The 12,073-nt window shown below is 36.1% G+C and overlaps 1 protein-coding gene and 1 pseudogene across 1 annotated transcript; both read right to left on the bottom strand.

Annotated features, from left to right (window-relative positions):
* Positions 1-599: 599 nt before the first annotated feature.
* LOC107779692 (wall-associated receptor kinase 2-like) lies at positions 600-4,039 on the bottom strand. The gene is made up of 3 exons (XM_016600167.2): positions 2,808-4,039; positions 2,569-2,733; positions 600-2,067 (listed from the first exon to the last, which is right to left on the bottom strand). The coding sequence occupies exons 1-3, from the start codon at positions 3,838-3,840 to the stop codon at positions 881-883; spliced, it is 2,385 nt and encodes a 794-aa protein (XP_016455653.1). The 5' UTR covers positions 3,841-4,039; the 3' UTR covers positions 600-880.
* A 778-nt stretch (positions 4,040-4,817) lies between these two features.
* LOC107779693 (putative wall-associated receptor kinase-like 16) lies at positions 4,818-10,710 on the bottom strand (annotated as a pseudogene).
* Positions 10,711-12,073: the final 1,363 nt, after the last annotated feature.

The raw sequence follows: 12,073 nt of genomic DNA, 5'->3' as shown, positions 1-12,073 counted from the left end.
AGGATTGAAATACACCTCTCATTTGCCTTCTTATCTTCTTAAGGCATTTGTATCTTCTCTCTTTAGTATTATTTCACTTGTATTTTTGGAGTGGAATAAAAATATTGGTTGTGTCCGAGGAAGTATGCAAAATTGGCCGAACCTCGTAAATTCTGGTGTTCCTTTTATTATTGCTTTATTGTCTTATTTATTATTTGGTGGCTGTCATAATTTTTGGTATAGTAGTTATGACTCATTCACACTATATACATTTGACTTTCGCAACAGTCTGAACTTATAGGATTGAAGATTTTATTAAATGTGTGCGATTTTTTTTGGGCGAATCTGAATTTTAGAAACGGACAAGCATAAAATTGGAGAATTAAATTAGGGGTTGAATACTCATATTCTCCTAATCTTTAGTTTGTTTGGTAGGATTTAGCTATTCATTGCCAATGTTTTAGGATGTAGCTATTACTTAGCCTAACCTTTGACTAATTCTTGCCAGTAGTTGTGAGAAGTTGTTATGAACACTTCCGATGCCCAATCAGCTATCCTAGTCAGCAGCCACGTCATGGATCCTCAAGGAACTGGAAACGTGAGGCACAACACGAGAAGTTGCAAAACACCATAAGCTCTAACTGATTTTGTTTGGCACCATTAATTGTACCCTTAAAATACACTATGGTATAGAAATGGTAATATGGTATACTAAGTGTAATTAAGTCAAACCTTAAACATTAAGGGTAATAAGGTTTCCTATGTGACATAGGAATGTAAAAATTCCTTAAAAAAATAAAGACCGAACAATCACAATATGGAAAGGGAAGGAAAATACATTAGAGCATTCAATATGGAAGAAACAAAGGGATGGGACAGTATTAGTGCCCTATATTTTGGATCAACTTGGACTATATGTAGGATGCATTATACGAGAACTGTCCGAAATGGGGGAATTTCCATAGGAGTTAATTGGAATTGTGTAAAGATCTGATAATTCATTCTGGTCATTCTCTTCTTGTTCATTTTGGTTAGACCAAGGGATCCCAGTTAACTTCCTCAGACCTTCAATTTCAATGGCCACTTCTTTCATTGTAGGCCTATCTTCTCCGTGCACGCGAAGGCAATTCTTCACAAGCTCAGCCATCTTTTGAATTTGCTCAAGACTCCCTTCCCTCAAAATACGACGATCAAGAATCTGAAACAAGCTATTCTTATTCATGGACATAACAAAAAAATCGGCCAAATTCTTGTCCTCACCGTTTCTATCCTTAGAAACAGGTTTTAATCCCGTTAGAAGTTCTGCTAGTACGACTCCAAAGCTGTAAACATCACTTTTCTCTGTCAATTGACTTGTGCGAAAATATTCAGGATCCAAGTACCCTGATGTCCCTAGAACTAATGTAGCCACATGTGTTTGATCTAGAGGTATTAACCTTGAAGCTCCAAAATCTGCCACTTTAGATGTGTAAACATTATCCAACAGTATGTTGGCAGACTTGACGTCCCTATGAATTATAGGCATGGACGCAAATGAATGAAGGTAAGCGAGTGTAGTGGCTATTTCTGCTGCAATTCTCAATCGGTTTTGCCAAGATAACCAATCCGATCCACGTTGATTGTGAATGTGCTCGTAAAGTGTTCCTTCAGACACAAACTCATAAACTAATAAAGGAACTTCTGCTTCCAAACAACACCCAAAGAGTCTCACCACATTTCTATGGTTGACTTGAGTAAGAATAAGCACCTCATTGATAAACTGATCAATTTGACTCTCGTCCACAAATCTAGATCTTTTAATGGCAACTACGCGATTATCACGTAGCACGCCTCTATATACAATCCCATTGCCACCGCGACCAAGAATTCTGTCATTGGCATAACTGTTTGTAGCTTTCTTGAGCTCCTCAGCTGTGAAAATTTTTGTTGCTTTTAAACCACCCTCGTTAGTGGAGATTCTATGTTTCAACAGTAAACCACCATTTTGTTGGAAGAATTTCTCCCTGACTCTCATCAATTTTCTTTTCTTGATGCTGAAATAGAGCCAAGTGATCACAACTACCAGGGAGATCAAGCCAACTCCGGTACCTGTAATAATTAATGGAATTGAACTTTTATTGTCTGCTTCAACAAGATCAAAATTACGTGATTGTACATTCATTTTGCTATTGAATGTATATGCTGAACACGAATTGGTGTTCCAAGTGGCTGTTTCAAGCACATAAAAGAAAGTTCTCTATCATTCAAATTACATAGTCCGGATTTCTGAAAAAAAAAAAAAGAGTAGTTCTAGGTCCTAGATCATAATCATCATACCAAATATTTGGTGTTTTTTAACTTCTTAATTTTTAAAAAAAAATACAGGGGAAAAAAAACTGTTTTGCCACATGTGTGGTGTGTGTATGATGTACTATCATACAAGAGAAAAATCTAATTAGAATTCAAATATTTTGTTAATTAAAGATGTTAGCAAAAATAGTTTGAGTTGAAGTGACAACATTCGTATATTATGGAAACAGAACAAGAACCACATACTTGATTTTTCACTAGCTAGTATTCGTCGTTATGAAAGTTTTCCAAGATATTTACCTACAGAGAACTTGATCCATGGGAATTCAGAGTAGGGAGCAACACAACCACGCCCATCCTTTTTGCCTTCATCGATATATCCATCAGGACAAGAACAAATATAACTGCCCGGAGTGTTTGTGCAGTTCTTTTCGCACGTGTCTGGATCAGCACATTCATCAATATCTGGCAAAACCAACACCGTCATATTTCTATATTATTCGAAATTGAGCAACATTTTAATCCGTTAATCGTCCTACCTTGACAGCCTGGACTGAGATAAGGATTGCCCTCATAACCTTCTGTACAGCGACAGCGGTAGCCACCAAGGCCAGTGTCTGAATCAACACACTCGCTATTTTCCCTGCAAGCATAATCCTTGCTTTTCCGAGCTTGAATGCACGTAAGATTGCCAATTGCCCAGTCCAACACAATGGGGACACTGGCCTTAGTCCTCTTAAAAAAAGTAATATCACTTAGATCCTGTAGACCTCGGAAATAAAAGCTATCTGCCTCGCCTAGAAATGCATATCCACATTGATTAAAATACCAAACATCCGTATGGTTTCGCGTGCTAGAAATCGTGGGCGCAAAGTATTTCAATCCCTTGGGTATTTGTACCTGATAACAGCCATTGCCCGTACATTCTCCTTCTATCACATCCCTCGTGCTGTTACAGCTGGTGGAGCAGTTATACTCAAAGTTACGCCCCCTGATTAGAGCATTGTCGTCGCAACCAACGATGGTAAACCTGTTTCGGGAAGAGAAACTATAAGGATAAGTTGAGTTTCCCAAACGGGTCCAACCAAGCTGAAATTCAGCGCGCACGGCTCCGGTGGAGGTGTAACATCGCCACGAAATGGCATTGGAGACGCGTAATTCAGAATCGGATATGTTGTACACCTCAAGGTTTCCTATGAGGGGTTTCTGTGAACCATCAGTAGAAGTACTGCAGTTGATCTGGAACCCTGCATTAATGGCGCAACCTGATCCTATGCCAATACCAAATGGATATGGAACCGTAAGGTTCCCACACTGCTTACGGCATCCTGGTTTTGCAATATTGCCAGCTTTAGTGGTGTTGGTGCTGGTTCTGGTGCCGGTGCTATTAGTAATGGTTTGGGCCATGGCTAATGTCAGTATACAAGCGTACAAACAAACAATTTGGTAAGGAAGCAAAATCATTTGTTTTTGGTACATGGTTTTTGAGTTTCCAAAATGATGCAAACTATGGTTGGAGTAACAACTCACTACAACTATATACTCCCTCCGTTTCAATTTATGTGAACTCATTTGACTGGGCACGGAGTTTAAGAAAAGAGAGCAGACTTTTAAACTTGTGGTATAAAATGAGGCTCATATATTTTGTGTGGCTATAAATCATTGCATAAAGGTAAATTATTTCCAAATAAGGAAAGAGATCATTCTTTTTGGCAGATCAAAAAGGAAATAGATTAACATAAATTGAAATGGAGGGAGTATGATTTTACATACTACTAATAAAATGCAAAGACTTGGGGTCAACTATCTGTTCATAATAAGTCATGCGTTCACCATTGGTTAAGAAGAGTACACGACGTTGAGTCCTATGTGGATAAGAAGATTCGGAAACCAAATTAAATTAAAAGGCATGACATCGTTGACCACTTCAATTTACGTAGTATCTAAAAGGCACGACTAAACACTGAGTCTTGCAAGTTTTGTCACTCTTGAACGTGTGATCAAAGTCCCACATTGGTAGTTCAAAAAAATTAAAAGTCTATATATAAGATGGGAGAATCTCTTAATTGTGTGAGGCCTTTTGGGAAAAACCATGCAGATTTGGCCAAAAGCGGACAATAGGTATCTACACCAGATGTTTAAACCAAGACATATGTCATCTAATTTATCATGGTCAATTTTATGCATTTTCACTTTAATTTTAACATTTATACTTAAATTATTTGGTTTCATATAAATAAGGATAGGATATGTAAGGAGATGAACATGCATTATTGTGAACCCCTAATATCCAACTTGGCAAACAATGACCACCCTCACATAAGTATTACTAGTAGTACTTATTGTATTTATTTAGCACAATTGATACAGCTAACCGTTTGAGCTTGAAAGGTCAACGAAAAGGACACGTAATTAATAATTTTTCAATTGTATTTCTGGTATTTGCATCATTTACTATTTCTTTTTGTCACTAATCATTTGCAGACTGAAATTTTTGAAGTAAGACTGATTAAATTGAGAGGAAAGGAAGGAACGTACAATGTAGCAGTACATTCAATATGAAAGAAATATAGGGATGGGAAGAGTAGGATATACATGTTATATGAGAACTATCCGAAATCTGTTTTCCAGATAGAATTCCGCATTAACTAGAGTTAATTGGAATGGTATAAAGATCTGAAGATTCATCCTCATTCTCTTCATTTCCATGTTGATTAGACCAAGGGTTCCTAATTAACTTCTGCAAGCCTTCAAGTTCACCGGCCGCTTCTTTCATTGTAGGCCTATCTTCTCCTAGCAATTGAAGACAATTCTTCACAAGCTCAGCCATCTTTTGAAGTTGCTCAAGACTCCCTTCCCTCAAAACATGACGATCAAGAATCTGAAACAAGATATTCCTATTCATGGACATCAAAAAATAATCGCCCAAATTCATGTCCTCGTCGTTTCTAGCTCTAATAATAGGTTTCAACCCTGTCAAAAGTTCAGCTAGAACTACCCCGAAGCTATAAACATCACTTTTCTCAGTCAATCGACTTGTACTGAAATATTCAGGATCCAAGTACCCTAACGTCCCTTGAACTAATGTAGCCACATGTGTTTGATCTAGAGGTATTAACCTTGAAGCTCCAAAATCTGCAACTTTAGCTGTGTAATCATTATCTAACAATATGTTGGCAGACTTGACGTCCCTATGAAATATAGGCATGGACGCGAATGAATGAAGGTAAGCAAGTGCACTGGCTATCTCTGTCGCAATTCTCAGACGATTTTGCCATGATAACCAAGGCGCCCCTCCACGTTGGTTGTGAATATGCGCATAAAGAGTTCCTTCTGAGACATACTCATAAACCAACAAAGGAACTTCTACTTCCAAACAACACCCAAAGAGTCTCACCACATTTCGATGGTTCATGACTTGAGTAAGAATAAGCACCTCATTGATAAACTGATCAATTTGACTCTCGTCCACAAATCTGGATCTTTTAATGGCAACTATGCGATTATCATGTAGCACACCTCTATATACAATCCCATTGCCACCACGGCCAAGAATTCTTTCATTGGCATAATTGTTTGTAGCTTTCTTGAGCTCCTCAGCTGTAAAAATTTTTGTTGCATTCACACCACCCTCGTTAGTGGAGATTCTATGTTTCAATAATAAACCACCATTTTGTTGGAAGAATTTCTCCCTGATTTTAATCAATTTTCTTTTCTTGATGCTGAAATAGAGCCAAGTGATCACAACCACTAGGGACATAAAGCCAACTCCAGTGCCTGTGTAATTATGTGGAATTGAACTTTTAATGTCTACTTCAACTAGATCAAAATTAAAGTACATGATTGTACACATTCATTTTGCTTTTGAATGTACATGCATGCTGACGAATCTTTCAAATACACATAAAAGAAAGTTCTGTATTAAAAATGAGTAGTTTTCATAATCATCATGTCAAAAAATTTGGAGTTTTTTTCCTTCTGTTTCTTAATTAATAAAGATACAAACCAATATATTTACCTACAGAGAACTTGATCCATGGAAATTCAGAGTAGGGAGCAACACAACCACGGCCATCCTTTTTGCCATCATCGGTATATCCATCAGGACAAGAACATATATAACTTCCCGGGATGTTTGTGCAGGTCTTTTCACACGAATTGGCGTTTGGATCAGCACATTCATCAATATCTAGCAAAACCAAACAATTATATATACTACCGTCATTTTAATGAATGAAAGTTGGATGGAGCATAAAGCTTTTCACTTCACAAAAAAGGTGTACAACCCAGTATAATCCTACTAGTGGGGTCTGGGAAGGATAGTGTGTATGCAGACCTTATCCCTACCCTGGGCAAAGGCGGCTCAACAAAATTGGTGGCCTAAAGCCGAACATTTAGAAGAAAATTTTGTTTAATAAAATTATATATATTTATGATTTCTTTTCTTTTTTTGTTATTAATAATAGTTTTATGGACCGTCTTGTACGTATTTTGGCCATTCACTTGGTTACCTGCTAGCGTCCACTGTCGAAGATATCTAGTAACTCTACTCACCAAGGTTTCAAAATTTATTATAAGAGATCTGTAGTTAAGAAAACGTTTTTATAAGTTTCCAGCATCTAATGATCGTAATTTTATACTACTAATGTAGATTTTAAAATAATTTTATACGTTTGAAATAATTCAAAATTATTTGAATTTAATAAAAAGACTTGATCTACTCTTTATAAGAAATAATTTACTTTAAAAAATATTACAAGAGATTTTATTTTTTATTTTTTATTATCAATGTCATCATCAAATAGTTATTTTGCCATATTGTATGTTTATTATGAAATTCAAGTATTTATCTAAATAACCTCTATTTTTTCTAAATAACTTTTATATCCAAAAAGAAAAAAACATAAATCTAGTATCTTTTTTATAATATTTTTTTAATAATATAAAATTAATTAATAATGAAAATTGGGGCCTTCAATTAGGGGCCTAAAGCAATTGCTTTAGCTGCCTCCCCTTGGGCCGGCATTGACCTTGGGATAGAGAAGCTGTTTCCGATAGACCCTCGACATCCTTCCCTCCAAAACCCCTCTTGTCTAAGTAACTTTTTAAATTCCTTTAATCTTTTCCATTTATGAAAATGACATACGGTACTCACTTTATTTGGACAAAATGGTCAAATTTATTCCTTTATTAATCGAAATTGAGAAACCTTTCTATCCGTTAAAAATGTCTTTTTTTTATCCTTGACCCGAATGAGCTCCAATCAGAAGGTAATTTTAAATTTAGTCAAAAATAGTAAATTTTAATTTTTTATTTATTTATCAATTTGGACACATGGAATTCACCTATTTCAATTAGAAGAAAAGTGCATTGAAAAGCGAATTAAGACTTTGGATAATACATGGACAAATTTGGATCTCTTCCCTACTTAAAGAAAACTAATAAACATTTTTTCATACTTTTAAATTTTTATTTTATACATTTATATTTCTTAAACAATAATCTCCTAATCCACGATTGATTATGTAATTTGCTTTCTTGGAATCATTTTTTAGGAGTATCCTTTTTCCGCTTACTATTTTGGCTTTTTTTGGGGGAGAAGTGCACGGTTGGCCACTAATAACACATGTATTTACTTTTAAGTCACCGTTTAAAATGCCTTTAGTTTTTAGCCATTGCTTTAATAAACTTTAATTGCCCATACGAAAATACACTTCTGCTCATGTCCTTAACTTTTGTACTTAACTTAAGGACTACATGTCCTTAACTTTTGAACTTAGAACTCTATGTTCAGGACTTAAGGACTACATGTCCTTAACTTTTGAACTTGGAACTCTAAGTTCAGGACTTCAAGGCTACATGTCCTTAACTTTTAAACTTGGAACTCAAACTTCAAGACCAAGCGTCCTTAACTTTTGAACTTGTAACTGTAAGTTAAGGACTGCTTGTCCTTAACTTTTGAACGTGTAATTGTAAGTCACTGTCTGTCCTTAACTTTTGAACTTGGAAATCAAAGTTAATGACCTATTGTCCTTAACTTTTGAACTTGTAACTGTAAGTTAAGAACTGTTTGTCCTTAACTTTTGAACTTGTAACTATAAGTTAAGGACTGCATGTCCTTAACTTTAGAACTTGTAACTGTAAGTTAAGGACTGCATGTCCTTAACTTTTGAACTTGTGTCCTTAACTATTGAACTTAACTTTAGGACTTCAAGACTACATTTCCTTAACTTTTGAACTTGAAACTCTAAGTTCAGGACCATGTCCTTAAATTTTGAATTTAACTTTAGGACTTCAAGACTACATGTCCTTAACACAATTATCTTTGTCCTCAACTTTTTGGCTTTTTACCATATTTTTGCTAATTATCTGTTGTTTAAGAAAATCTAAAAGTCACTTCTTTTAGAAAACCAAAACTCACGTCCTCCCACGTCTGTGATTATTATGAGTGAAACCAAGCAATTCAACTCCTGAAAGTAGACACAAAAGAAAATGAGAGGCTTATAAAATTTATATGATTAATCATTTCGTTTCTTCTGTTCAAAATTGGGTTTCATATATGAAAATAATGAAAATACTCATACGGACGCCAAAACGCCATTGCAGAAGGAGAAGTGGAGCGGTAAGGAATGGATCTGAAAATGGAGTATTTCCGTTTGGGAAGAAAAGAGTAATATTGTCTTTTCATATTAATTTTAATTGACTAGTGACTACTTTTGCTCAACATTAAAACTGTTGGACATCTTCCCACTTCTTAGGGCCCATTATATGAAGAAACAATGAGTGTCTCCATTTTTAAGGCTCAAAAGGCCTCTCCATATTATTAAGGTAGAGGAATCCTATACACCTCTCTATATCACTTAATAATATAGTGATATTTCGACTTCTAACTTCGTATTATCTCCAAGTATTTAAAAATTTCACTAAAACATTTTTCAAGAACATATTTTCGGCGAAAAACATTTTCTAAGAAGAAAAAAGAAAAGTTGTTCTTAATTTGCCATTATACCATTCTACAGATGATTTTTCTCTACATACATATAAAACTGAAGAAATGGGTCCTTATTGTTGAAGTTTGGCAAAATGCCAAAGTCCCACATTGGTTGAGAGTTAAGTTTGGAGGGGATTTTTCCCCTATAAAAGAAGGCCTAATGTTTAGGATTGATACACACCTCTCATTTGCCTTCTCATCTGTTTAAGGCATTTGTATCTTCTCTCTTTAGTATTATTTCACTTGTATTTTTGGAGTGGAATAAAATATTTGGTTGTGTCCGAGGAGTAGGCAAAATTAGCCGAACCTCGTAAATTCTGGTGTTCCCTTTATTATTGCTTTATTGTCTTATTTATTATTTGGTGGTTGTCATAATTTTTGGTATAGTAGTTGTGACTTATTCACACTCTATACATTTGGCTTCCGCAACACTCATAACCTTCATTACAGCTGCAGTGGTAGCCACCAAGACCAGTGTCTGAATCAACACACTTGCTATTCCTTCTGCAAGCATAATCATCTCTTTTCTTAGCATCAATGCATGTAACACTTCCGATGGCCCAATCGAGCACGATTGGCAAACTGGCCCTAATCCTCGTTCCAAAATTAGCAACACTTAGATCCTGTACGCCTCGGAAACGGAAGCGATCTGCCTCGCCCACAAATGCATACCCACATTGATTAAAATACCAAACATCGCTATGGTTTCTTGTGGTAAACATGTTTATGTTATAGTATTTCAAGCCCTTAGGTATCTGTATTTGACAGCAGCCTATGCCCATGCATTCTCCTTCCCTCACATCCCCTCGACTGTTACAGCTGGCTCTGCAGCCATACTCAAAGTTATGTCCCGTTATGAGAGCAGCGTCGCCGCAACCAACGACGCTAAACCTGTTCATCGCCGAGAAACTATACGGACCTGATTGTGGTAATCTTGTATACCCGAAACCTTTTTCGACCATAGCTCCGGTGGGTGTATAACATCTCCGAGCGACAGCACTGATGATGCGCACTTCAGCATCGGAGATGTCGTACACTTCAATGTTTCCTATGAGAGGTTTCTGTGAACCATCACTAGAAATGTCGCAGTTGATCTCGAACCCTGAATCAAAGGCGCAACCGGAACCTAAACCAATACCAAATGGGTATGGAACCGTAAGGTTCCCACACTGCTTACGGCATCCTCGTTTTGTTATATTGGCAGCTTTAGTGATGGTGTATGTCGGCATTAATTTGGTGGTATTAATAGTAGTAGTTTGGGCCGTGGCTAATGTCAGTATTATTAGTCCACAGACATAAAAGCAAGCTACTATTTGGTGAGGAAGCAGAACCATTTTTTGATGGGGTATGTGGTTTTGAGTTTAATTTCCAAGATGATTCAAACTCTAGTTCGAGTTACTGCTTATCATTTTTCATCATATATTAATAAGACGCAAACAGTTAGGGCCAATACTGAATCCTGCCGTAAGGACTGGTTAAAAAAAGTCAACACGAGTCTTGCAAATTTGTCATTTACTCGTACAAGTAGTCCTTTCCCCACGCAACAACCAACAAGGAAAAGACTATATGAAGAGATTTGCATTAGCAAATTATTTATATTCATCCATTAGTAATGAATTGGCATAACATCTGTATAGGAGAGTGTTTTCAAGTAATGCTTGATATGGTGTCCATCTCATTCAAATAATTTGGTAGACAATTTTGTTGACTTGGTTTGGTTTGGTAGTTATTCTTGTTGAATTAGTATAATTTGGTAGCCAATTTTATTGACTTGGTTTGGTTTGGTAGCCAACCTTGTTGAAATTGTGAAAAGGGTGTGTAAATTGTCAAATATTGTAGGCTTTAGAGAGTGAGGTTTTGGCTATAAAAGGAGAGCCTTAACTCTCATTTCTACACACCAACAAAGAGTGAAAGATAGAGAGCAAGACATTCCATAAACTATAAGAAAATAGTTTGTGAAGAAAAATAGAGTGTGAGAGATATTGTAGTAAGGTGAAAAAGCAAAAGAGTATTTTTTCTTTTGAGGGTGTAGTGGTCTTAGGAGTATTCGTACTCGTTACTACACAGTGTAAAATCTTCGCTATAGTGATATCAATTGCTCTTCTTGGCCGTGGTTTTTTCCCTTATTCAGAAAGGTTTCCACGTAAAATCTTGGTATCATTATTGTTGCATTTCTATTTTTGCTGATTTAACCATAACTTAGTGTTCCGCGTTTATCACTAATACCGTGAATATTATTTTTACGGGGTTTATTCCCAACAAGTTGTATCAAAGTCAAGGTTCTGTCTGAGTATGCTCTGTAGTTGCAGCACAGTCTGAACTTCCACATCAGAAAAGAATTACTTTGGTCTCCTAATAAATAGTATTTGTAGTTGTGATAAATGATGGAAGTCAACACTAGTAGAATGGTTACTTTTAAATGGCACAAATTATGTCATTTGGAAGGGCAAAATGGAAGATTTGCTCTATGTCAAGAATTTTCATCAACCTGTCTTCACCACTATAAAGCCTGATAATAAATCAGATGAAGAGTGAAATTTATTACATAGGCAGGTTTGCGGCTTTATTAGACAATGGGTTGACGATAATATTTTGAACCATATTTCTGAGGAGACACATGCTCGGACCTTATGGGAGCACCTTGAAAGTCTGTATGCTCGGAAAACTGGAAACAACAAGATGTTTCTGATAAAGCAGATGTTGGGTTTAAAATACCACGATGGTTCCGCGATGACAGATCATCTGAATAATTTTCAGGGAATCATGAACCAGTTATCTGCTATGGGCATTAAATTTGATGAAGAAATTCAAAGC

The sequence above is a fragment of the Nicotiana tabacum genome, chromosome 5, assembly GCF_000715075.1.
Source record: "Nicotiana tabacum cultivar K326 chromosome 5, ASM71507v2, whole genome shotgun sequence".
NCBI classification, from domain to species: domain Eukaryota; kingdom Viridiplantae; phylum Streptophyta; class Magnoliopsida; order Solanales; family Solanaceae; genus Nicotiana; species Nicotiana tabacum.
The sequence above is the reverse complement of the archived record's forward strand: the minus strand, read 5'-3'. Positions and strand labels throughout refer to the sequence as shown.

Excerpts from the sequence above, each read along its gene's own strand:
- LOC107779692 (XM_016600167.2), bottom strand. The coding sequence starts at position 3,840 with ATGAGTTCACATAAATTGAAACGGAGGGAGTATATAGTTGTAGTGAGT. Across the intron at positions 2,734-2,807 it reads TCTCAGTCCAGGCTGTCAAG|ATATTGATGAATGTGCTGAT; the intron begins GTAGGACGATTA and ends TGGTTTTGCCAG. Across the intron at positions 2,068-2,568 it reads ATGGATCAAGTTCTCTGTAG|GTACCGGAGTTGGCTTGATC; the intron begins GTAAATATCTTG and ends TAATTATTACAG.